At 39.5% G+C, this 23,901-nt stretch overlaps 1 protein-coding gene and 1 long non-coding RNA gene across 2 annotated transcripts in view; both read right to left on the reverse strand.

Moving 5' to 3' along the window:
• LOC112926761 (uncharacterized) overlaps window positions 1–16,928 on the reverse strand; it is a 92,733-nt gene extending 75,805 nt beyond the window's left edge. Inside the window, exon 1 of the long non-coding RNA XR_003236402.2 lies at window positions 16,842–16,928. This is a non-coding gene — a long non-coding RNA (uncharacterized lncRNA). The remainder of the gene's footprint in view (window positions 1–16,841) is intronic.
• Window positions 1–18,303, reverse strand: part of XKR6 (XK related 6) — a 310,501-nt gene extending 292,198 nt beyond the window's left edge. Inside the window, exon 1 of the mRNA XM_072719634.1 lies at window positions 17,317–18,303. Coding sequence (XP_072575735.1) covers window positions 17,317–18,080 — 764 coding nt within the window. The 5' untranslated portion in view covers window positions 18,081–18,303. The remainder of the gene's footprint in view (window positions 1–17,316) is intronic.
• Window positions 18,304–23,901: the final 5,598 nt, after the last annotated feature.

Genomic DNA, 23,901 nt, shown 5'->3' on the forward strand with positions numbered 1-23,901 from the left:
ACTGGCTTATGTCACTCAGGATAAAGCCCTCAAGGTTCATCCATGTTGTAGCATGTGTCAGAATTTCCTGCCTTTGTCAGGCTGAATAATATTCTATGTACATGCTATATTTTGTTTACCCATTCATCCATCCATGGACACTGGGACTGCTTCCACCCTTTTTGGCTATTATAAATAATGCTGCTATGATCATAAGCATACAAATATCTCTTTAAGTCCCTGTTTTCAGTTCTTCTGGGTATATAACCATAAGTGGAATCACTGGATCATATTTAAATCTACATTTAATTTTCTGAGGAACCATCATACTATTTTCCATAGTGGCTGAATTCTTTTACATTCCCAACAGCATACAAGAGTCCCAGCTTCTCCACATCCTCACCAATACTCCAATACTTGTTATTTGGGTTATATTTGTTTTTATTGGTTTTTTTGTTTGTTTGTTTTTTACTGTAGCTATTCTAATGGGTATGAGGTGTTATTTGCTCAATTTTTTAAAAATTATTGTTGGGCAGCCCGGTTGGCTCAGCAGTTTAGCGCTGCCTTCAGTCCAGGACGTGATCCTGGAGACCCGGGATCGAGTCCCACGTCAGGCTCCCTACATGGAGCCTGCTTCTCCCTCTGCCTGTGTCTCTGCCTCTCTCTCTCTTTCTCTCTCTCTCTGCCTCTCATGAATAAATAAATAAAATGTTTAAAAACAAAATTATTGTTTAAGGTTGTATCTGTATCAATCAAGAATATTATGTGAAATTAAACAATTCACTGATTTTTATTTGGCCTTGACAAGAGTTCCCTAAGATCTGTGGTAACATTACTATAATGCCACTAAGTATAATTTTGGAGAACTTATATCAAAAGTGAACTTATGAATTAAAGGCTTATGAATAAGCTTTTAAACACAGTGTAAGCATTATAACATCTGCAGCAGTATTACATTCTGCAATGCTTGGATGTAATAGTACTTATTTTGATCAAGCTCAGACAGGGTCACCAGTAGCTTTATACAATCCTGGGGGGAAAAAAAAATCCTGGGGAGTCCGGTCTGTTTTTGTAGTCTGGGTAGTATCACCTGGCTACAATAGATGCAATAATAGGAGGAAAAGACTAAGCCAATTCAATATAATATAAATAAATATACTGAAAGTATTAAAAGTATATTAATAAGATCAACAGGACAAAAATTTTTATCTCACGTGCATTTGACTTTTAACACCATACAGCTCCTTTGAACGGTTTTAGTGTATACTTTTTATTCTAATTTGCAGTTTTATCACTCAAGTATAATAGTCTGAGAAGATATTAATTACTTATTAGCCATACAGGTCACAGATTTTGGCTTTGTAGAAAAAACAAGGCTCTTCATTTAGACCCCTCATACAGTCTCAACTGGTGATATTATGTAGAAGAACTTTAATTATTAAATAGCCTCTAAATAACAGACATATTTATCATTTTAATGTTTTAGTAACCTAATTTTTAAGAGCTAATTAAGAATAACAGAAGGGCGCCTGGGTGGCTCAGTTAGTTAAGTGACTGACTCTTGATTTTGACTCAGGTCATGATCTCAGGGTCCTGGGATCAAGCCCTATGTCGGGCTCCATAGTCAGCATGGAATTTGGGATTGCCTCTCTTTCTCCCTCTGCCCCTACCCATGCTCACATTCTCTCTCCCTCCATCCCTCTCTCTCTTACTCTCTCAAGTAAATAAATAAATCTTTTTAGAAATACCAGAAAATGCAACCTAAATAATATTTGGAATTGACAGAAGAAGCATCCTAAAACAGCTGACTGTTAAACCTTCAATACTAGAGTAATAGGTTCTATCTTTAAAATATCTTATGGATTCCAATAAGAACCTATAAAACATACTGACATGCTTGGATGAAAGAAAATATCTTAGTTTAAGTTTTACACTGAATCCTATTTAGATGCTTCAACAACTTTGTTAGAAATTTTTAGGTAATTTTAATCCCTCCCCAGTGGTTATTAACAAGAAGAATCTAGGATTTAGTAATATAAAGTTCCAGCATAGGGATCCCTGGGTGACGCAGCGGTTTGGCGCCTGCCTTTGGCCCAGGGCGCGATCCTGGAGACCTGGGATCGAATCCCACATCGGGCTCCCGGTGCATGGAGCCTGCTTCTCCCTCTGCCTGTGTCTCTGCCTCTCTCTCTCTCTCTCTCTCTCACTCACTCTCTCTCTCTCTCTCTCTCTCTCTCTGTGACTATCATAAATAAATAAATTTTAAAAAAAAGTTCCAGCATAAAATTCCAAATATAAGTATGAATTTTACACATATATTTAAGTCTCTACAATTAACAGGTGGAAAACAAGGGACTTTCAGGGGTACCTATAGGGGAAAAGTGCCCAACAAGGTCCCCAAGTTGGCAGGACATGGCTTTGTTCAAGTTACATCAGCTGTGCTGACATATCGAGATCCCAAATTGCCCTAAATCAGATGAGCTATTTCTTAAAACTTGAAACACTAACAAGAGTTAGATGTACTACACTTAAAATGTTTGAACTTAGTTATTTTTAAAGGTTAATTTAAATAGTTACTTGTTTTACCTGACCAATTAAAGTAGGGGTTGGCCTCAGGCTAAGGATAGTACATTTTTAAAGGATGCAATGAAACAGAGGATTGACATGCCTCACAAATCCTAAAATATTGAATTAAAGCATAAATCAAAGTTCTAAAAAGAAATTGTCTCTTTTATACTTTAATCAATAGCAATTTACATCACACACCGTTCATGTGAAGGATACCCCGTGTAAGCACAAAATTCTCTCTGAGTCTGTCCACCCACACATAAGCTTCCTCTTCTGGGGTACGAAGCTGTTGCCTGGGCAGGACTACATTTCCCAGCCCTGCCTGATCTGGTTACAGTCACAGGGCTATTTCTTCACCACGGACTGTCAGCACAAGTGATGTGTGTCACTTCAAGGCAGGGTTTTTTAGGAAGGAATTATGCTTTCTCCATATTTGCTTTCTTTTCACTGGCTAAATGCTGAGTGTTGAGTCCTTAAAGGAGGTCAAAGCCACTATCAGCCAGGACCACCACAGGAGACAATACATTTCTATTGTGCTAAGCCACTGAAATTTCTGTTACTACAGTTACTGAGGAAAAAAGCTGTAACAGTCACTACCATAAATGTCGTATATTTGCTGCCTTTCACATTTAACTAACTTCTACTTAATTTGGAAATTCTCCCAATCATCCTTTAAAAAAAAAAAAAAACTATGAAAACAGAATGTTTATATTGCTGAAAGCCGTCTGTTTATTCTAGCCATCAGTCTTTTTCCTTGACAACTGGCTACTGTTGCTCTTTTTTCTGTTTACTGTATGCTCGGATGAATTTTAATTTAAAAACTCAGTATAACCACACTTCAAATGAACCAAAATTTAAAACCATTCCTGCTCCACATATGTAGTTCAAATGATGCGGCATTGAGACATTACCATATTCCACACAATGACTAAATTACAGAAGCAGAAATTTTAAAATGGATTAAAATAGCCCCTCTTCACTTCTTTATTGTATGTAAGGGCCAACAAACCATGAGAAGGGTAATAAATTTCACTTAACCTTGAAACACTAGTATCTTCCAAACTAGAAATTTCCAAAAAAACAGAACCTTGGTATTTTCAAGAGCTGCATCTTGACACCGTCACAGATTCAAAAATATGTCAGTTATGGCAAAATGCATGCTTCTGTAACATGGATTCTCTCACACTCGACTGGCAAAATGGGAATGACAACAGTGTAATAGGAAAGCAGTGTTGGTTCATGAGTGATTCTTCCCAGCAGGTTAATGTTTTGAAGCTATCAAGGGCAAGATTTTTCACAAATAATGAGAAAGACTTCGAGGGAAAAACAAAATGAATACTTTAAGAAAAATGGTGAGAATCTTATCAAAGTTTTACCTTCCTTTGGTACAAAACGGTGGTTGCTTTATCGGCTTCAGTACCCATTATGCTTACCACTACCCTTGAGAGGCTTGTGAACAAATTCGTGAAGGTTATCCCTTATATCAGAGCTTTAATTATGGTGAAACTGGCCTCCAGTAGAAACTGGTAGCTCCAAGAATCCACATATCAAAAACAAACAAAAAAAAAGCATGTCCCAGGGTAAAATAAGGCCTAGAATCATTTTGGTATGGAGTATAAATATCACCCAGACTATTGTGCTGGTATTTTTATTCAACTGTCACTGTTTTTGTTAGTGCTCTAGTTACAAAGTTCCACAGTTTTAAGTAGTCTAGCCTTAATCCTATTTTTCCCACAGTTGTTATTTTTAACACGTGAATTTTGCAGAATGAGAGGTTTTTCAGGAACATATGTATTACACTACATTAGATATGAGCCTATCACAAAATGAGATAGTGAACTGCGCATGCCAAGCGAACAGACAAAACGACACAATCCAACCTCACAGAGCCCCCATTCGAAATCCTTCAACATGTCTGACAGGTGCTATTTCATTTAATCCCAGACTGCTACATCTAAAAAACTACCTAAAAATTCTGTGGTCCCTATCAAACAGGGGCAACCATAAATACAGTCCACAAATGCTACAAACATATTCTCTTTTTCCAAATTTACAATGGAATTGCTTTTAACTTCAGCTTCATCTTAACTTTTGTTTAATCTGCAGATAGAGTAATAGACAGCTTCTCTTTTTTTCCCTTTTTTTCCAGTTTAAAAGTACATCATCGGGCAGCCCCGGTGGCGTAGCGGTTTGGCGCCGCCTGCAGCCCGGGGTTTGATCCTGGGGACCCTGGATGAGTCCCACATCGGGCTCCCTGCATGGAGCCTGCTTCTCCCTCTGCCTGTGCCTCTGCCTCTCTCTCTCTCTCTCTCTCTCTCTCTCTCTGTCTCTATGGATAAATAAATAAAATCTTTTAAAAAAAATTAAAAAATAAAAAAATAAAAGTACATCATCTACTAGGTCTAAGCAAAACCATTTAGGATTGCTTAAATTTTGAAAACACAACTTCCTTTTCAGAAGACAATCTTTTGTTCAGAGTCAGCTTTAATGAAACTTGCCTTAAAGGTAAAATGGCAGCATCATACATAGACAGGGCTCTTTAGAACTACTATCTAGTTGACTACTCTAAAGGTTCATTCCTTATAACCAAGATGACAGATTTGAGAGTTTTGCTCATTTTGATCCAAAATTAAAGGATCCAATCCACACTGTGCTTGCCCATACACTCTGTGGGCAGCCATTGAATCCCCTGACCCCAAGATTCCCAGTTACAAGAAGCCTGAGTTTTCTTACCACTGCCACAGTGCATTCCTAGATGGAGCCAGAAGGGATGTTATTTGGGTATGTGCAGATTTTAGGTGTCCTTGCTGATCCACTGTACTGATAACCCTACCAACATGGAATCACAGAGTAAAACACTGTATGATCCCTTCCTTAGTTATCCTCCCTCTGCCCACAAATCTATAAAGCAAAATGTAATTAAGTCATTTTTCTTCTCTGCTTCCTTCATTCCTATCTCTAATGAAACCCATTTTGTACCTTTTAGATCACTTCTCTCCTTTCATTCACCAGTTTTCTTTTAGGAATCCTATCCTTGGCACTGACTTCAACAAATAGGACATTTCTGAAGATTCGAGACCTGAAATTCACTCTAAGTTGAAGATCAATCTCCCCAATACCATAAAATGCCTCCAACCTGTTATTTTGGAACACCAGCAGTGGTAATTTGTGTTAATGACCCTGAAGTACTTCAAACTTCCAAAGAAGCTTGTGAATCAAAGGAATATTCAATTATATGCCATACAGTTTTAAAGTTAAATGTCTACAATATCCTAAATCTTTAGTATACATATACATGGCAAATCTAGCTATTTGATTAATACACTTTTACCTACCCATTCCAACTAAGAGTAAGTAAGGTCCAATAGGAGATTGTTTAAATAGTGGTGTGATCCATTAAAATCATCATCACAGCTTCCTTTATACATTCCACCCCTCAATACATAGTATGCCCAGTGCTTATGTTTGCAAAAAACTTTCCAAGTAATTCTAACATAAACTCCTTCCCCTTGAGAACTACCACTACTACAAATCTTGTAAAAATCAGCCTGTACAACTGTGATTATCACCTCTGTGCAGTGCTGAGGCAACTTTGTGAAAACACAGGCTTTAAAACAGAGAGATTCCAAGGCCCTCCCAGACCTACTACATCATAATCTGTTATGGTGGTACTCAAATCTCCAACTCCCAGATGATTCCAAAGCACAAAGTCTGGAAACAACTGTTTTATAATCTTAGGGATCTTAAGAACTGCTGTTCTCAATGACTAAGAAGTCACCAAAGAACCAACATAGGAGTGCAGCAGTTAGGTAGGATCGCAAGAATAAAGAGTGGCCAGAGAGTGTGTGGTCAACCCTACATAGTCCTTTCAATGATACAGAAATCCGAGGGATGGAAGGTGCATCTACCCTGAGAAAAAGATAAGGGTGAAGTATAGAAAATAATTTCCTAGGGATGTGGACCTAGTGGTACTACTCAGTTGCTTGAATAACATTAGCAGTTACAATTAACCAAGAGTCATAAACCTACCCCACTATCTGCACAGTTTGATACATCAGACTAGAAATCAGAGGTCTCAGGGGAACTTAGCTTTACATCAAAAGGCCCCAGTAGTTCAAGAATATCATTTCTCCACTTTCAATAATCTGAACAGCAAAGTACCAAAGTAAAGTAATTAGCGAGAAAAAGACTTCTGATCATTACAAGAGAAGTCTTGATGAAGAAAACTGCACATATTTTTGCCATCAGTGAGATCTGCCTTTAAAACCTTTTTCCACCTGTTACCAGTAGTATCAGATTACTTAACCTCTCTAAACCCATTTCTTCTCTGTATAATGGCTGCAAAAACTCATTAAAATTTTAAAAAGACAGTATGTGTAAAAACAGACTTTTCTATAGTTTTCTTTCCTCCTTAGTAATTTCTGTATCTTTCCTCCACCCTTCTTTAATTTTAGTCAGGCATACTAATAGTTTATACATGGTTCTGTTAGTCCTTACCTCAATTAATTGCTATTACACACAAGAAACACGAGACATACTTTATTTTGTTCCTCCAAAAGTAACATGATGTTTAAACTCTGTTTACTGACAACCCACTGAAAACCCATCAGGGCCTAGGTTCATACTAATTTCTGAGGACAAATTTTTGGTTTTTTTATTCTTAGGTACTGATTCCACTAGAGAAGTGTCTCTCAGACTTTAAAGAAGGTAGGAATTACTAGGGAGCTTAAGATACAAATCCCACAATGCACCAACAATTTCATAATTGGTAACAGGCAAGCATTCTCAATGGCTACTAATGCCAGGAAGTAAAAGGTTGCTAAGAAACAGAATATTGACACTTTGCCAAGTTATTACCCAACAAATTACTTCCTGACTGCAAAGGGGAAAATGTACTTTTATACAGAAAAATCTGGCATCAGGATCTTAACCAGGAAATAAAACGTAGCACCACTAACAGTGCAACAAACCAGGTACCATGTGCTTACTGAAACACATGATGCACAAATAGAAAGTAGGAAGCAGTATTTTAGGCAAAAATACGTAGCCTGAATAAAATCAAGCACACAGATGCACCTTCAAGTTTACGCAGAAAAGACGTAAGTCAGATGACACTTGGAAAAAAACAATTAAGCAATCCAAAATATAGAACATATGAGAACCAGCCCAGACTCTGCAAAAGTCAATTATCATGAGGGAAATAAAAATTAAGAGAATTGTTCTAGCGTTACAGAAACAAGAAAAATGTGTGAATTTTTATTTAATTCCTGTTTGGAAGGGAGAAAATCTAAAAGATAAATTGTTGGGGACAACTGGGCAAACGTGAATATGAAGCAGCTATTACATGATTCTATAAAATTATGGAATAATTATTGAATTATTGTTAATTTTCTTAGATGGGATAATGGTATTACAGCTATGTAAAATTATTCTAGGTATTTAGTATTTGAAGTATAAAGAGGTACAATCTCATAGCATGTTAGACACAAACACAGGCTGACAAAAATATCTATTACTGAAACCAGGTAGATGGTAACAAGTATTCAACATATTATCCTTTCTACTTCTCTGTATGCTTAAAAGTTTCCATAATGAAGTTACGAAAAAATACACATTCCCTGGCCCAAATCCCTGAGGCTAATTCCTTAAGCCGGCAATGAAGTAAGCCCACAAATCTGTGTTTCAATTATCCCTGGGCCTATCCTAAAATTCAAGATGTTCTCTGACCACTCTAAGAAATACAGCTGAAGAAGAAAGTAGACTGTGTCTGCTGTCTAGAAGAGTTTGGGTTCTTAATTCCCTGCCAGCTCTATTTTATTGGCAGGCTTCCCAAGCCATAGATTTGGTATCTTCCTCACCTTTGCTATCTTTCTTCATGTGTCTGGTATATTTAAGATGGACTGAAAAGGGGACATAATGGTAAAAGACAAAGTTTCTATTTCATGTACCTCTGATTCTTTGAGACCATCTCCCCAAGGTAAGCGATAATTATCAACTCTACCTCCCTTCCAAGAGTGCTATAAAGAAAACTTGCTTATCTTTCTATGAACTGAATATTCAAGTTTCTTCCTAGAAATGAGTAATGAGCATACAGTCCAATGCCTATAAATTGATAACCAAATAAAACAGAAAAAGCATCCTCACGATTAAAAAAGACCAAATATTGCACTCAAAAGTTTTGATTACAACAATCTAAAAAGCTTATGCACAAATAGGTCTACTAAAAGGCTTTTACAAACTAAAAGTCTTTTACACAGCAATGGAAACCAACAAAATAAAAAAGCAATGGGAGAAGATAGTCACAAAAGACATATCCAATAAGGGGTTAACATCTAAAATATATAAAGAATTCTTACAACTCAATATCAATCAATCAATAAACAAACACTCGAATTAAAAAATGAACAGAGGACCTGAATAGATATTTTCCCAAAGACACACAGATGGCCAACCTGCACACAAAAAGATGATCAATTTCACTAATTACCAGAGAAATGCAAATTAAAACCACAATGAGATATCGCCTCACACCGGTTAGAATGGTTATTATAGAAAGACAAGAAATATAAGTGTTGGCGAGGATGTAGAGAAAAGGGAATCCTCATGCACTGTTGATAATGTAAATCTGTGCAGCCACTATAGAAAACAGTATGGAAGTTCCTCAAAAAATTAAAAATAGAACTACCATACAATCTAGCAGTTCCAGCTCTAGGTATAAATCCAAAGGAAAAAAACACTGAAACAAAAACACCTTGAAAAGACGTATGGACTCCTATGTTTTATTTTTTTTCCCTTTTTTGTTTTTTTTTTAATTTTTTTATTTATTTATGATAGTCACAGAGAGACAGAGAGAGGCAGAGACACAGGCAGAGGGAGAAGCAGGCTCCACGCACCGGGAGCCCGACGTGGGATTCGATCCCGGGTCTCCAGGATCGCGCCCTGGGCCAAAGGCAGGCGCCAAACCGCTGCGCCACCCAGGGATCCCGACTCCTATGTTTTAAATCATTATTTACAAATACAATAGTCAAGATGTGGAAGTAACCTAAGTATCCATCAACAGATGAATGGGTAAACAAGATGTGGTGTATTTTCCAGCCATAAAAGATGAAATCTTGCCATTTGAGACAACCTAGATGGACCTATAAGGTATTATCCTAAGGAGGTAAGTCAATGATTTCACTTATATGTGGAATCTAAAAAACAAAGCAGAAAAAAACTCAGATACAGAGAACAAATTGATGGTTGACAGAGGGGAGAAGGGTAGGGCAATGGAGGTGAAGGGGATAAAGGGCATAATCTTCCAATTATAAAATACATTTGAGGCAGAAATGTAATGTACAACAGAAATATCAAATTACTACGTTGTATACCTGAAATTAATGAAACACTGTATATCAATTACTCTTCCATAAAAAAAAAAAAAAACTATTTTAAAAATGGATATTTCAAGATGGAAGTGATACAAGAAACTTTGTTAGCAATATGCAAAATACCTTAGGATTCGGTGGTTTTAAGATGTATTAAAATAATGTAATATACCAAGATTGATTCACATTAGACAGAAAAATCTAAAACTGAATCCTATGTAGAAATGTATTAATGACATTGTAATAATATTCAGTGAGTCCTCCAAGCAACACCCAGAAACCAAAAAAGTACCTATACCTTAACCTAAGAAAAATAAAAACAAAATTTACTTAAAATTATTTCTAAAACAGCTCACAACTAACATGGAAGCTATCATTTAAAAACGTAATTTACAAACACTGCTTTTTCAAAGTTACAGAATACATACCAAATAACAAATTGCAGTAGGTGATTTTGAGGTTCTTCTCCAGTAAGGTTATTAATCTTAGTGAAACAATTCAGAAAACCTCCAAAATATATAGCTGAGATATATGCATTGCTTTAGCTTAATCTAACAGTAAAAAATGTAAAAGATTACAAAAACTGAGCACTTTAAAAGACTAATTTTAGCCGAAATTATAAATTCACAAAATTAGCTAATAAACCAGCATTAATAAATTTTCTGGAAGTCTAAACTTCTATAAATTTTAACATTAACTACAGAAAGACATAAAATGCCTCTACAGATAGCAAAGTTACTAAAAATGATGAGAATGTGTGTAGTATGTCAAAATAACATATGGTAAAATTTCAAAGCAGTCCCTGCGAAGCCTATACATTTTTAAATATTTTATTTGTTCTAACTAGAGCATGAATTTAAAAAAAAAAAAAAACTTCAGAGTAGTATTATCGATAGCATAATAAACTTTAAAATTGAAGAGACCTTAAAGATCATTAACTTTAACTCCTGACTTGATAGATACGAGAAAATTAAGACCAGGGACTTTTTTTGTAACTTGAAGAATGATAAACCCAATTTCTTAACTCCAATGTTCCCTTTATACCACTCTACATTTATCTTGTTCTTTTTAAAAAACAAAAAGCTGGGATCCCTGGGTGGCGCAGCGGTTTGGCGCCTGCCTTTGGCCCAGGGCGCGATCCTGGCGACCCAGGATCCAATCCCACATCGGGCTCCCGGTGCATGGAGCCTGCTTCTCCCTCTGCCTGTGTCTCTGCCTCTCTGTCTCTTTCTCTATCATAAATAAATAAAAATTTAAAAAAAAGAAAAAGAAAGATTAAAAAAAAAAAAAAAAAAAAAGCTCCAACAACAATAAACAGTGGATTGTCTTTAGGCAAATCTGTCAAAAGTCACTGAATTTTTTAAATGAGGCTGTATGTTCATGACTTTTTAAATTTTAACTTACCAAACAAACAAATTCAGAATTCTAACTAGAAGAAAACAGGTAAATAGAGCATCATAGAGAATAAATTAAAGTGTTAGCCATAAACTTGTTTGCAGAGAGAACACTGTAAAGCAACCAGGCCAGGGTGAAAAAGGCAACATATATAAACAAACACAGTTTATTTAACTTTGCATCCCACAAAATCTTTCAAGAGTCCAGAATTTATCAGTTACATTTGTCTAACTTGGAATAAAATTTCCAAAATCAAAGCAAATAATGTTAAAAGACAGAAATGAACTGTTTGTGACTTCTGACATGTGCCAACTAGACTTCCAGAATGCTAGACTTCTGTCATAGAGTTTAATGCTTTGTTTCTGGGATCATTCTGGAAATCCTATCCTTCCCACTAGTTGCAAAGTTACTCAAAGCATGCCATTGTTTTCATCACCTTTCCTTGTAAATTCAGCGTAAATGTCAAGTTTTACTGTTTCTAATCTCTCAGAAATGAGAAATACTCTTCAGAGATGCTCTCTCTCTTCATAGTCAGTCTCCTTTAGGAAGTAGTTCTTCAAATTATATATGTAACTCTTCCCCTCATCACATATTTCTATGATTTTTCAGGTGGTGGGAAGAGGAAAAGAGGACTAGATAAAGACAATTTTATATCTTTCTCTGATGATATCAAAGGGTCTTCTTGCCCACTGCAAAATTATAAAATTATTATCCTACATTTTCCTTTAGGTTTAATATCTTCTGTTTACATCCTTAATTCTTTTAGAATTTTTGTTTTTATACAGTCGAGATCAGTTCTTCACCCATTTGGGCAGTCATATGCCCCCAAAATCACTCGTTAAATAGTCCATTTCCCATTCATGGATTAGAAATGCTTTACTATCTATCTACTAAATTCCCATTTGTCTATTTATTCCCACAAACCTATTTATTCTGCTTCACTACCTATTTGCCTAATTCCTCTGCCAGCCACACATTGTTCTAGTTATTGACACTGAAGAGCACATCCATTTTCTGATTTTTCTGATCAGTCTCAACATTTTTCAACACAATTTTTTTGGTTACACAAAAACGTTTACTTTTCTCCGATCAATTTTTTTTCTGAAGTTTCTCCTCAAAAAAAAAAAAATAAAAATAAAAACTACTGAGTTTTTGAACCAGAATTTCATTAAATTTACCAATAAAAATTTTTAAATTATTTTTAAAATAACTGAGATGCCATCTAGTAATAAGATACATAAAGCCACTTACACACGCACACTCACAAACAAATACATGTATACAATCTTCATTTGACTGTGACTAGTACTCTGGCCCCATACAAATGAAATTTCCTTATTTGCAAGGTAACATTTCCATTTCTAAATCACAAAATCTTAGAGCTAGAGGGACATTATAGATCATCATTTAGTCCAACACCTCTTGTAAACTCAGTTATGTTTACCTCAAGCCTACTTGAGAATCATTTCAAAATTAAAATTAATACACCTTTTACATGCAACATAATCATAAAAGTACTCCTCGGATCACACACAAGGCAAAGAAGTGGGCTGCATTTACTGAAGACTGCTTTCAATTTAGGAATCCTTTCAGAATAAGATCTATACTCAGCTCAAAGAAAAAAATAGAGTACCATAAGTACATTCACTTGTAACAGCTCCAAGTACTTTTTCAGATACTCATGTTTCCAAGATAAATCTTTTTGTTACAGTGTGTCCAGGAACCAAACTTCATAGTACCTCATCATTCCATTCCCAATTGTTGCATCATATTTATTAAGAACACAAATCCAACAACAATCTCCAAGTGGAGTAAGTTGAAACAATTCTAAAAGTGTTTCTCAAGCCTGGCTGCCCATGTAATCACCTGTGGAGCTTCTAAAAATAAGCTTGAGTGGGTTGCACCCTGGGACCTTCAGTATGTTATTTTTCTTTTTTAAAGCTAAGTAGGTTCTGTTCTCAGCCAGAGTTAAGAATCACTATTCCAAAAGATTCAACAAAAACAAAGATCCTTAATATGTCAAGTATCCCTATATATGGGGTGGAAGGGTGGGTGGATGGAGAAGTAGTAATGAAAAAGCATCTTCACCAGCCTAGCAATACTTGCTGCCAATTAAGAGAGCGTGTCCCTACATTGTCAGTCTTAAAACAGAAAAAAATTGCGGGAGCCCCTTGGTGGGTACTCTTGGTTTGGCTCAGGGCACGACTGAGCTCAAGGTTGTGAGATAGGGCCCTGAGTAGGGCTCCATGCTCAGTGAGGAATCTACTAAGTAGTTTCTCTCTCTCCTTCTCCCTCTCCCTATCCCCCTGCTCCCTCTCCTCTCTTCCTCTCGAATAAATAAATCTTTAAGAAAAGAAAAAAATTGAGAAAAACAAAATTTTTTTTTTGACTGTTCATAGATTTGATGGGGCCATTATGATGTGTGAAACCTCTCCATTCCTCGCCCTGGAAGGCAACCCTCCACGCCACACCATCTCCCAAGAGAAAGGACCGCTGATATTTACTTTAAAAATGGCTAACACTATTAAGATTTTATATAAATTCTTCTTTTACTTGGTGAAATAGAAGGATATAAACACATCCACAAAAATAAATAGGGAGATTAATGATTTGGCCATGAAGCCATGACATTAGATGAAATTTTCGTTCAAACTGTCGCTTCGCTACCGTGGAGAACTGCCAACACACTGACCACCCTCTGAACGCAGCACAGAAGTAAAGAAAGGCCAATACACTGAAGGAAAACACTTACATACAATGCAAATATGCGAACTAAATCAAACTGTTCTGAAGGTCTAACCCTCCAAGAAAATGATCACACTTTCTAATAACAACACTTTCACTAAAAAACTGAAGCCGGGTGTGACTCATATTCCTGTTATGAATGACTCATATACCTTCTATCCCTGGGACAAGCACCTGAAAAATAGAGCACACAAAGCTATACTATAAGCTACATGTTAAGTAATTACTGAGGGTAAAGCATGCATTAAACAGACCTCAATCACACAATAATACTCTGCAAAAGGTTCATGAAACCAAATCATCTCACTGACAACTGTTCCATGCTCCAATTCTGGCCTAGCCAAAAATACTTTCTTATATTCTGTAAACTTATTTGATGAAACAGTATCAAGTATGTGCTATCTCCAAAGGAAAGGCATCACACAGAGAAGTTTTACCACCCTACTATCAAGAAAAACTAAATTCTCTTAAATAAGCACTAGGATTTGTCAAAGCAAGAGTTAGGTAGCTTTACGTTAGGAAAAAAAAAAAAAAAGCCATGTGAAGAGACAAGTATTTGTGGTTTAGTGGAATCCGTTTTAACAAGGTACAACTTTCCCAACATCTTTTCTTAGAAATGTGGCCCAAATCAGTGATAGAATTCCTAGGCCCTGACCTTTTTGTCACATGACCACATGAAATAGCAAAATTTAAGTAGCATATATAATTAAGGAAACAACTGTAACCCCAAAAAATCTGGAATAAAAACTCGGATGATGTATGATTAAGTAATTGCCCCAAAATTAGAACAAAACAAAAGTAAAAACCTTTCTGTAAAGCATTTCAAATGATTATCTTCATTTAAGCCACATGTCTAACAGGCACCAAAGAGCAGATCCTGCTCCTGGAATATTTCAAGTAAAACCAGCTTTCTGGAAAAAACTGAAATAAATAAAATCCTTCTTCAACAAATACTTCTTTTGAAGTATGGTTACCTTGGAATAACTAAGTTAATTCACATATCTTTTGATACTTTATACTTTCAAAACTTCATGAAATATTTAGACATATATTCTAATCTTGAAAAAAAATTATAAATCTTAAAAGTCCAATGAAGATCTGGGAAACAAATACACCACCCTATTTTAAACAACTTTAAATCCTAAATCCACACTTAAAATGTACTTGTTGGTTTGTTCCAAAATCTGGACTTCTTACTTTGCCCAAATACAATTAAGACTGAGATCAGTTGGGGGGGGGGGGGGATGTTCTGCCTAAAAAACTTGTGAAACTGAACTCCATTTCATTATGTCCAAAAAGCTTACTGCTAATAAATATCTAGGATGGATTACATTAGGAACAATTCTCTCAGGAACTTTAACCTGACACCAAGATTCTTACTGCTAACACTTAACGAGCTGAAGACAAGGAGAGAGAGAGGACTTCAGCTTGTTCAGAAGAAACCTAGTTATTAAATGTATGCTGTTATATTTTACTAGTATTTCAAAATCTTTCTCTTCCCCATTCTCCTAGTCCTGCTCCCCCTTTGTTCTTTTGCATCTTACCAATCAAAAAAAGTATCCCCGGTATCAAACACACTACCTTTTTGATTCTATATGGATTTGGGTGTTTAGAGATGTTTTTAGATTTAGATTTCAAATTCAAAACATGTTTCAAAATTTTTATTTGACCCCAAGCTACACTCAAAATTGCTAAAAGCTAATCTTTTTTTTTTCTTTTAGCCCTATTTTATCCCCCCTACCTCCTTCTTACAAGCTTATCATCAGGAAACCCAGTTATTTGCAGACAAATACCAATAGCCCTTTTGCTAGGAAAAAAAAAAAAAAAAAAGGGCTGCTTGGTTCAAGCTAGAAAGACGAGTAAACAAGCCTGGGAGCACCAGGAAAATCAAGAACCACTCACTCGTCCCCCATCCTGAATCTGCATATAAATTCTACAGGACAAAGTTCTCTTGCATTCACTTTCATGATTTGACTTAATTCAATCCCATGCTTTCTGAAACGTTTTTATTGAAAACTGTGACGAGAGAGCTGGACAAACAATTGAGAAGACAATGAACTTTTACCTCCCGTAACTCGAGTACATCTCAGTTAACGGAAATACAAAGCACCTAAAACCTCCTACTAGGTGCGGAATTCAGGGCCCAAAACGTCTCCTCACAGAAGCAATGTACCTGAAGAGCTCAGTGTCATTTACCTTCAGTTAAGATTTGTTTCGTGCAACTGTTTACCTACAAACTCGGTTTCCAGAACACACTCAAGCTGATTTAAATTGGAGGGCACAGATTTACCAAGATCTTACGGGGATCCCTTCCTTAGTTTAGCCAGTTAAGATTACAGCCAGAACAACATCTGCCAAGTGGCTTTTGAGGGGCTCACCACGCACAGGAGGAATTTACAAAAGAAGGAAGGGCCGCAGGGCCGAGCTCCGGGCTTGTGTAAACATAAATCACCTACGCACCGGCCCGGCCACCAAAACCAACGTCCCTCCAGAACAGGCGTTCAGGTGGCTAACGGACTTCCTGGAGCTGAGAGTTAAACGCTTACACCCACCACGTACTACTACACGATTTTACCTGTCACCAAGAAACGGGCACGTCTAATCCAGCCCCCCCCCCCCCAAAAAAAAGTCGTCTTTCCTTCAAGGAGGGCAGCGGTTCGGAGTCATTAGCAGGGGCTGGGGACTGGGGGGGGGGGGGGGGCGTGGAACGGGGAGTGCTAAAGGGAGAGGAGGGCCCCGCACAGGCCACTGCGGAGAGGAGACGGGGAAGAGGGGAAGACGTCTCACCGGGGGGCAAAACCGAGTGCGAAACCGGCTGGAACAGGGAAGGTCCCCCGCCCCAGGAGACGAGCTGGGGTGCAGGTAGACAGCGCTCCGGGCTGGTTGCCTCGGGATACAGGGGGAAGGGGCAGCGGGAATACAGAGGTCCTCCGGGGGGGCGAGGGGCGGAGAGGGCGAGGCAGGGTCTCGGGTAAGCAGACAGACAGGCCGACCGCGGGACTGGGGCCTCCCGGGGCCAAAAGGCGTGGCCGGGGATCCGATCAACGATGGTCTTTCGGAGACGCCAGGGCAAGTGCGCGGCAAACCCCCCCTTCAGGACCCCGGGCCAGACCCACCCGGGGGGCCCGGCCGCCCGGCACCTCGAGGGCAGGACGCGTCCGGAGGGCCCCGGCCCGGCCCGCGGGGGCCCTGGGCAGGGCCGACTGCCGGGCCCCGGCCCCCGCCCCCGCCCCGCCCCGCCCCCACCCCGCAGCGCGCTTACCTCCACACCTGCCCCATCTGCAGCAGGTGGATGACCGACTGCCAGATCCACACGGACAGGCGGCACAGGCGCTGCGCCCCCGGCGTGGCCGAGGCCCCCGGGCCGCCGCGGGCCGCGCCGTGGCCGTAGCCGGCCCCCATCATGGGGGGGCCCCGGCTGCTGAGCCCCTCCACGGCGCCCAGCCCGCCGCCCGTGTAGTCCTGCACGAACCAGCGGAAGCTCAGGCTCTGCACCAGCAGCGACGGCACCAGCACGAAGAAGAGGGTCAGCCCGAAGAAGCCGTAGTCCCCCTTGCGGTAGTAGTCGAGGGCCAGCCACAGGTCGGTGCCCACGTCCCCGAAGAAGACGAGCAGCGCCAGCACGATCCACAGGCAGTCGAGCCACGGCCGCTCCACCTGCGGCGGCGGCGGCGGCGGCGGCTGCGGCCGGGCGGGCGTCGGGGGGGGGTGGTCTGCGCCGGCGGCCGCGGGCGGCTGCAGCGGCTGGTCCCCCCCGTCGGCGGCGGCGGCGCTGCGGCGCGGCTTCCTGCCCAGGAGGGAGCGCAGGCAGGCGGAGCGGCAGCCCCAGTAGCACGAGGAGGTGTTGCAGCAGTGGCAGATGTGCAGCGAGCTGCTCTCGCCGGGCTCGCTGCCGTCGCCGCCGCCGCCGCAGCCGCCTCCCCCGGGCTCCCCGTCCTCCTCGCCGCCGCTGCCCACCGCCTCGTCCAGGTTGTGCAGCTGGGCGAAGCCCACCCCCACGCCACCGCCATCGGATTTCGCCGCCATCTTGACTCTCTTCCCAGCTCCGGAGGTTGGGGGGGGAGGGACGGGAGGGGGGGGGAAGAAGGCAGGGAACGGGGAGGGGGGGAAACGAATGGAGAGGAAGGGGGGCGGGGAGGAAGCGGGGGAGCAAACGAACGAGGGGGGAGTGGGCCAGGGAACCCCCTCCGCTTCCGGGTAGTTGGCGTCACTTCCGGGCGAGCCCCCCAATCGCACGGCGCCCGCAGCTCCCCAGCCCTACCCTCCCGGCCAAGATGGCCGCCCTCCTGTGCCTCAGCTGCTGGGCGGGGGACCGGGGGGTTCTCCCCGCCAGGGCTCCCCTTCCCCTCTTCCGTTGACCCCGAAACCCATCAGGTTGACCCCTCGGCGTTTCTGAATCCCGCTGGGCCGAGTGATGCGGTCCAAAGTGATCCCTGGAGGGGGCAGTGCCAGACGTTTTGGGGTCCCCTTCCTCAGCGTCGCAGCTCACAGCTTTCCTCCAGGAGAAACGCCCCCTAACACCCTCCCGGCCGCTGGCGGAGGGGCGGGACCTCTGAGGGAAGGGGCGGAGCTAGTGCAAAGCAGGTGATTACGTGTCACTTCCGGGAGATAGGATGACCTCATTGAGTAGTTAGGCACCCCCCCCCCCCCCATCAAGATGGCTGTGTCTCACCTCTTTGGTTGTTTGGGGTTTTTTGTTTTTGGTTTTTTTTTTTTCTTTCAAAATTCTCTCCTACTCTTTTTCTTATTTGGGGAGGGGGGGGTCTTGAGAAGTTACATAAATCAGTTTAGATTCCCACACACAACTTACTGATTCTCACTTGTATTTAGACACCTCCCTCCTCTGTTGACCCCCTGATTTTCTTGTCACTGACAACTTTACCATCTTTAGTAATAAAGTTTCCATCATTCCCTTAAAAAAACTCCAAACTCCAGCTAAAAGTCAGCCTATTGAGGCTTGAACATTGATGATTAAATTGGCATTCGTGACCTTGAATGTATTTTCTTCATCATTGAGATGTATTTTTACCAACTTCTTTTTTGAGTATATATATATGTGATTTTAAAATCATGTGACCTTAATTTGTAAAGTTCTGAACTAGCCAGTGTTTAAGCTGTGTCAATTACTCATTCAAGCTCTTTGAATGTGTTAAGACTGCCTTTTAGGATTTTTTTGGTGCTAAAGCTCTGTCAGTAAACATGGCTTTAAATGAGTGAAAATGTTATCGTTGTGCGATATCATTAAGACAGGTGCAAGGTACACGGCTTAATCTTAACAAATTAGAAAAGTGAAGCACCACTGAGTGGATTTGAATTACAATGATATAGTGAAAATATGTTTGAAGACAGACCAAGCAAGCTACATGGTTACAGTTGTTACTGATCAAGTAAAAAAAAAACACGGTGAAATTAAAAAAAAAGTTTTAAATCCTGAATTCTGTCCCCGACCAACAGATTCTTGTATTCATTTTTCTGATTCTGCCTACTTCTATCTTCAGTGAAACCTGATAAAGCCATAATTTTCTTTGGAATACTGAGGAAAATTTAGGTAATATTTGCACTGAAGTTCTGTGGAAGAAAGGTGCCTTTGAAATTTTCAGTATTATTTTGAGGTATATGGTATTTAACACTATAGCATCTAGCTAATTGGGGATGTCAGAGCAAACAAGGTTTCCATATTTTAGGACACAACTTTTCGTGAGCATTTATGCTAAGGTAAATCCTGTAAAGACTTTACAGAAAGTACTCGTGGAGAATTTTTACCCCAGCCATTGAGGAGGGAGGTAAGGGGAAAGGGAGAGAAGTAATTCCAAAATCTACTTTGGGAAACAAACCACATAACTGTACTCCATTATTTCATATTATGATTTAAGTCTCTTTTTTCCTACGATAGTAGTAAAAATTACAGCCAGCAGGTAACAATACGTCTGCATATAGATGACATTCTATTTCTTTACTAAATCTGTATTAGTGGCATTTTAGAAAGACAGATTAAGTGTAGATTAGGACTGCCTAGGTTTGGATCCCAGTTCCACTAAAATAATAATGTGAATGGTAAAAAGGAAACCACAGGCCCAAAATAGCATCACTCAGGCCAAGTCACCAAACCAGGGCTTAATATCTCACTGCAGTTTTGACCTCCCCCAGAAATGTAGTCTTAACCAGTCATTCAGAAATTTTCTGAGTGGCACCAATGAAGTAATCTGTCACATGGACCCCTTCCATCCACCAAAGATGAGATAATCCTAATAAGAACCATTGCCCTTGCAGCTAAGGGAAGATGACCTTGCCTGGTACAACTCTTTCTTTTCTTTTGCTAGTAACTTTTGTGCCCATCCTCCTTCCTGTAAAAACCTTCCACTTTGTAGAACTCCTTGGAGCTCCCCTCTACTTGCTAGATGGGATGCTGCCCAATTCATAAATCATTGAATAAAACAAGTTAGATCTTTGCATTTACATGGTTGAATTTTTGTTCTTTAACATGAATAATCTGAGCAAGATAATTAATCTCCTTAAACCTCAGTTTCCTCCATTGTATGATAGAAATACAACAGTACCTTCTCTGAAAAGTGTGGGGGATGGATTAAAGGTGGTAATCCGGGGATCCCTGGGTGGCGCAGCGGTTTGGCGCCTGCCTTTGGCCCAGGGCGCGATCCTGGAGACCCGGGATCGAATCCCACATCGTGCATGGAGCCTGCTTCTCCTTCCGCCTGTGCCTCTGCCTCTCTCTCTCTCTCTGTGACTATCATAAATAAATAAAAATTTAAAAAAAATAAATAAATAAAGGTGGTAATCCATTGGAAACTCTCAACATGATACCTGATAGGTAGTGAGCACTAAATAAATGATAACTGCTATTTTTATTACCATTGCTGTTATGATTCTGTTTGCATAATACCAACGTTTTACTTAAATTCCGTCATTCAGTGCATTTGGGATCTCTAATAAATGTAGGCATTTTTAAATATTCCTAGGAAACAGATACAATTAATTTGTGTTTTCAAGTATATTTTCTCTGCTTAAGCCTGTGAGGCTATGAAATGAGATACAAAAGCATGCAACAATGACATATTTATGATTCCTATTTCTCTGTGCCCTGAAAGAACATAATCTACTAGTGAAATTAGCTAAGTAAATTACACTCACTGTATAAAGCTGACAAATGGGACTGAATCTAAAGGGTTTATCACAATTGAAATTTCAAGTAGATATATAAGATTTGCAGGCTATCTAGTGATTTCAACTTTACATTTGCTATTTCAACAATTTTATCATTCTGACTTCTGTGAAAGGGATACATTGTGGAATCCAGAAGGTCCTAAAATTAAAATCAGTTATAATGATAACAAAGCCATTATGAAGACTCATTGAAAGGTTAACATAAATTTTGGCTGTGCTATGAATAATACTTTTTTTACCCAGAATTTTTGGGGCAATTAGGCATACCAAGTGAGTTCAGAGCTTAGCAACAATAAATAGTGAGCACTCAATAAATTTTGGTCAAGTAAGTGAATTGGTTAATTTTTGAGGTAACTGAAATTTACTGTTTCAAATGCCTCCCCCAAATTGCATTTTACATTTGATAACATAAATCTTTTAAAACCGTTGATGTATTACAAAGATACCTTGATTCTTTAGTAAACAGGGAAGAAATAAATAAAAAGAAATTCATTGACCGCTGGTCTGCTTTCTTCAGCGCATACCAGTTAACCTTTTCTGAATGACTTGACCTTAAGGCAGCCTTATGCTAAGAGGCTCTGTCTATCCTTGAGCCTACTAAGGATATTTTTGTTTTTGTTGTTTCTAAATAATTTGTTTTAATTTCTGCTTTTCTTAAATTCAGTCAGTTAACTTTGGCTCCTTTTACTTCCACTTTGACATAGGCTGGGCTGTCAAACCACAAAGCATGTTGGAATTACATGCAATATAACGGTAAATAGATTTTTTAGAGCCTCCTCTATGAATAAAGTAAGACAGATTTAATACATGAAAATTGTGGCATACAGTTTGAGAGAAAGACCTTTGGGGTTTTTCTTCCCAATTCTCTGCTATTTTTAGAAAGGCAAAGGGAAATTTAATGTTAAATGTTATTATATATTAGACACCATCCCAAACATCATTCCAGTTAATCTAATAACAGTCCAAAAAGGCATGGGGATTGATATCCCCATTATAATGGCTGGAAAACAGCCTCCAGTCTCTCAAATGACTTACCCACAGTCACATCCATAGGCGATAAGGTAGCTGTGAATTACAATCTAAGCAGGTCTCATTCCAAAGCCTAAACCACTTACCCTCCCTTTGTCCTGGGCCAGCCAGCTATCTGGCCTCTTGAAATGAAGTCAGTCTTACTGTTCTAGTCACTAGAGGGGCGCTCTTATGATGCTGATACACACACATTAGGGAAACAAAGTACTTGAATTACAGCATGAGGATTTGCCCCTAAAAAAACATAATGAAGGGGCTTCCTCATACATTCTTCACCAGGTTGTCCTCATTTGAGCCGGAGTAAAGTCTCAAACCTTATCAATTTTATTCCTTGTATTTATTGTCTTTAGAGAAATAGGACTTCTTTGAGCACACTAGAGTAAGCTCATGGAATCCATTATCCCTAAAAGCTCCATTTCTATATTTGATTTTAAGAATTGCAATTTGAGTGAGCACTTTCATACATCCATGTTGGTGTTACAAAATGGTACAATATCTATGGAAGGGTATACAGCACAATCTATCAAAATTAAAAATGCAATCATCCTTGGAGACAACAATCCTTCTAATGGGAATTTATCCTACACATAAATATGCACATGTCAGGGACGCCTGGGTGGCTCAGCTGTTGAGCATCTGCCTTTGGCTTAGGGCATGATCCCCAAGTCCTGGGATTGGGTCCCGCATTAGGCTCCCCGAATGGAGCCTGCTTCTCCTTCTGTCTCTGCCTCTCTCTCTCTCGGTCTCTCATGAATAAATAAATAAATAAAATCTTTAAAATAAATAACTATGCACATGTCAGAAATTACATGTGGATAAGGTTATACATGTAGCACTGTTTATTGTTCATAATAGGAAGAAAAATGAGGAGGAAAAAACCCAAGTGTCAGTCCGAAGAAATACTTGTTAAATAGATTGTGGCACATCCACATGACAAAATACTATATGGTGATATTGAAAATTTATGGTTTTCATTTTAATGATATAGAAAGAGTTATAGGACACGTTGTTATATAAAAAGAGTAAGGTGCAAAACAATAAAGCATGCTACATTTTCTGTAAAAACGGGAGGGGGGAGTAGAAGGTTATCTATTCCTATTTTCTGTATTTGCATAAAGCAGTTCAAAAAAGATAGCAAAGAAACTAGTTCAAGAGATTACCTACAGGATGATGAACAGCTGTGGGAAGAATGGTGTGAACATTGGGATGGAGGGGATGGGAGGAAAACAATAAATGTTTACAGGAGTTTTTTTTGGCGGAATGAGGAATGTGCACACATAGGTGGGGTTGCAGAGATATGTAGGAGTGAAGGGCTAGGCACATCTGAATTTCTTCTGGACAGTAACACCACTGAGAAGTATTTTGTAAAGATGTTTGTCTGTTAAGAACTCTTGATATCTGTGAATTGACTTAAACCCTTCTTGAACTTTCCTATACTTTTATCCACTATATTATCTAAGTAAGGATAATGAGATCCATGAATTAACTCCCCAGAGAGCAGGGTACAGCACAAGTTCATCATACATACACTTAACTTATGTGAAATCAACTATTTACATTCAACCAAGAGAAAATGAGGGGCAAGCATTAATAAATCAAATCATACAGGCCTCTTCAGAGAATGGGTGTATGCCTTCAC

This window comes from Vulpes vulpes, chromosome 9 (genome assembly GCF_048418805.1).
Source record: "Vulpes vulpes isolate BD-2025 chromosome 9, VulVul3, whole genome shotgun sequence".
Taxonomy (NCBI): domain Eukaryota; kingdom Metazoa; phylum Chordata; class Mammalia; order Carnivora; family Canidae; genus Vulpes; species Vulpes vulpes.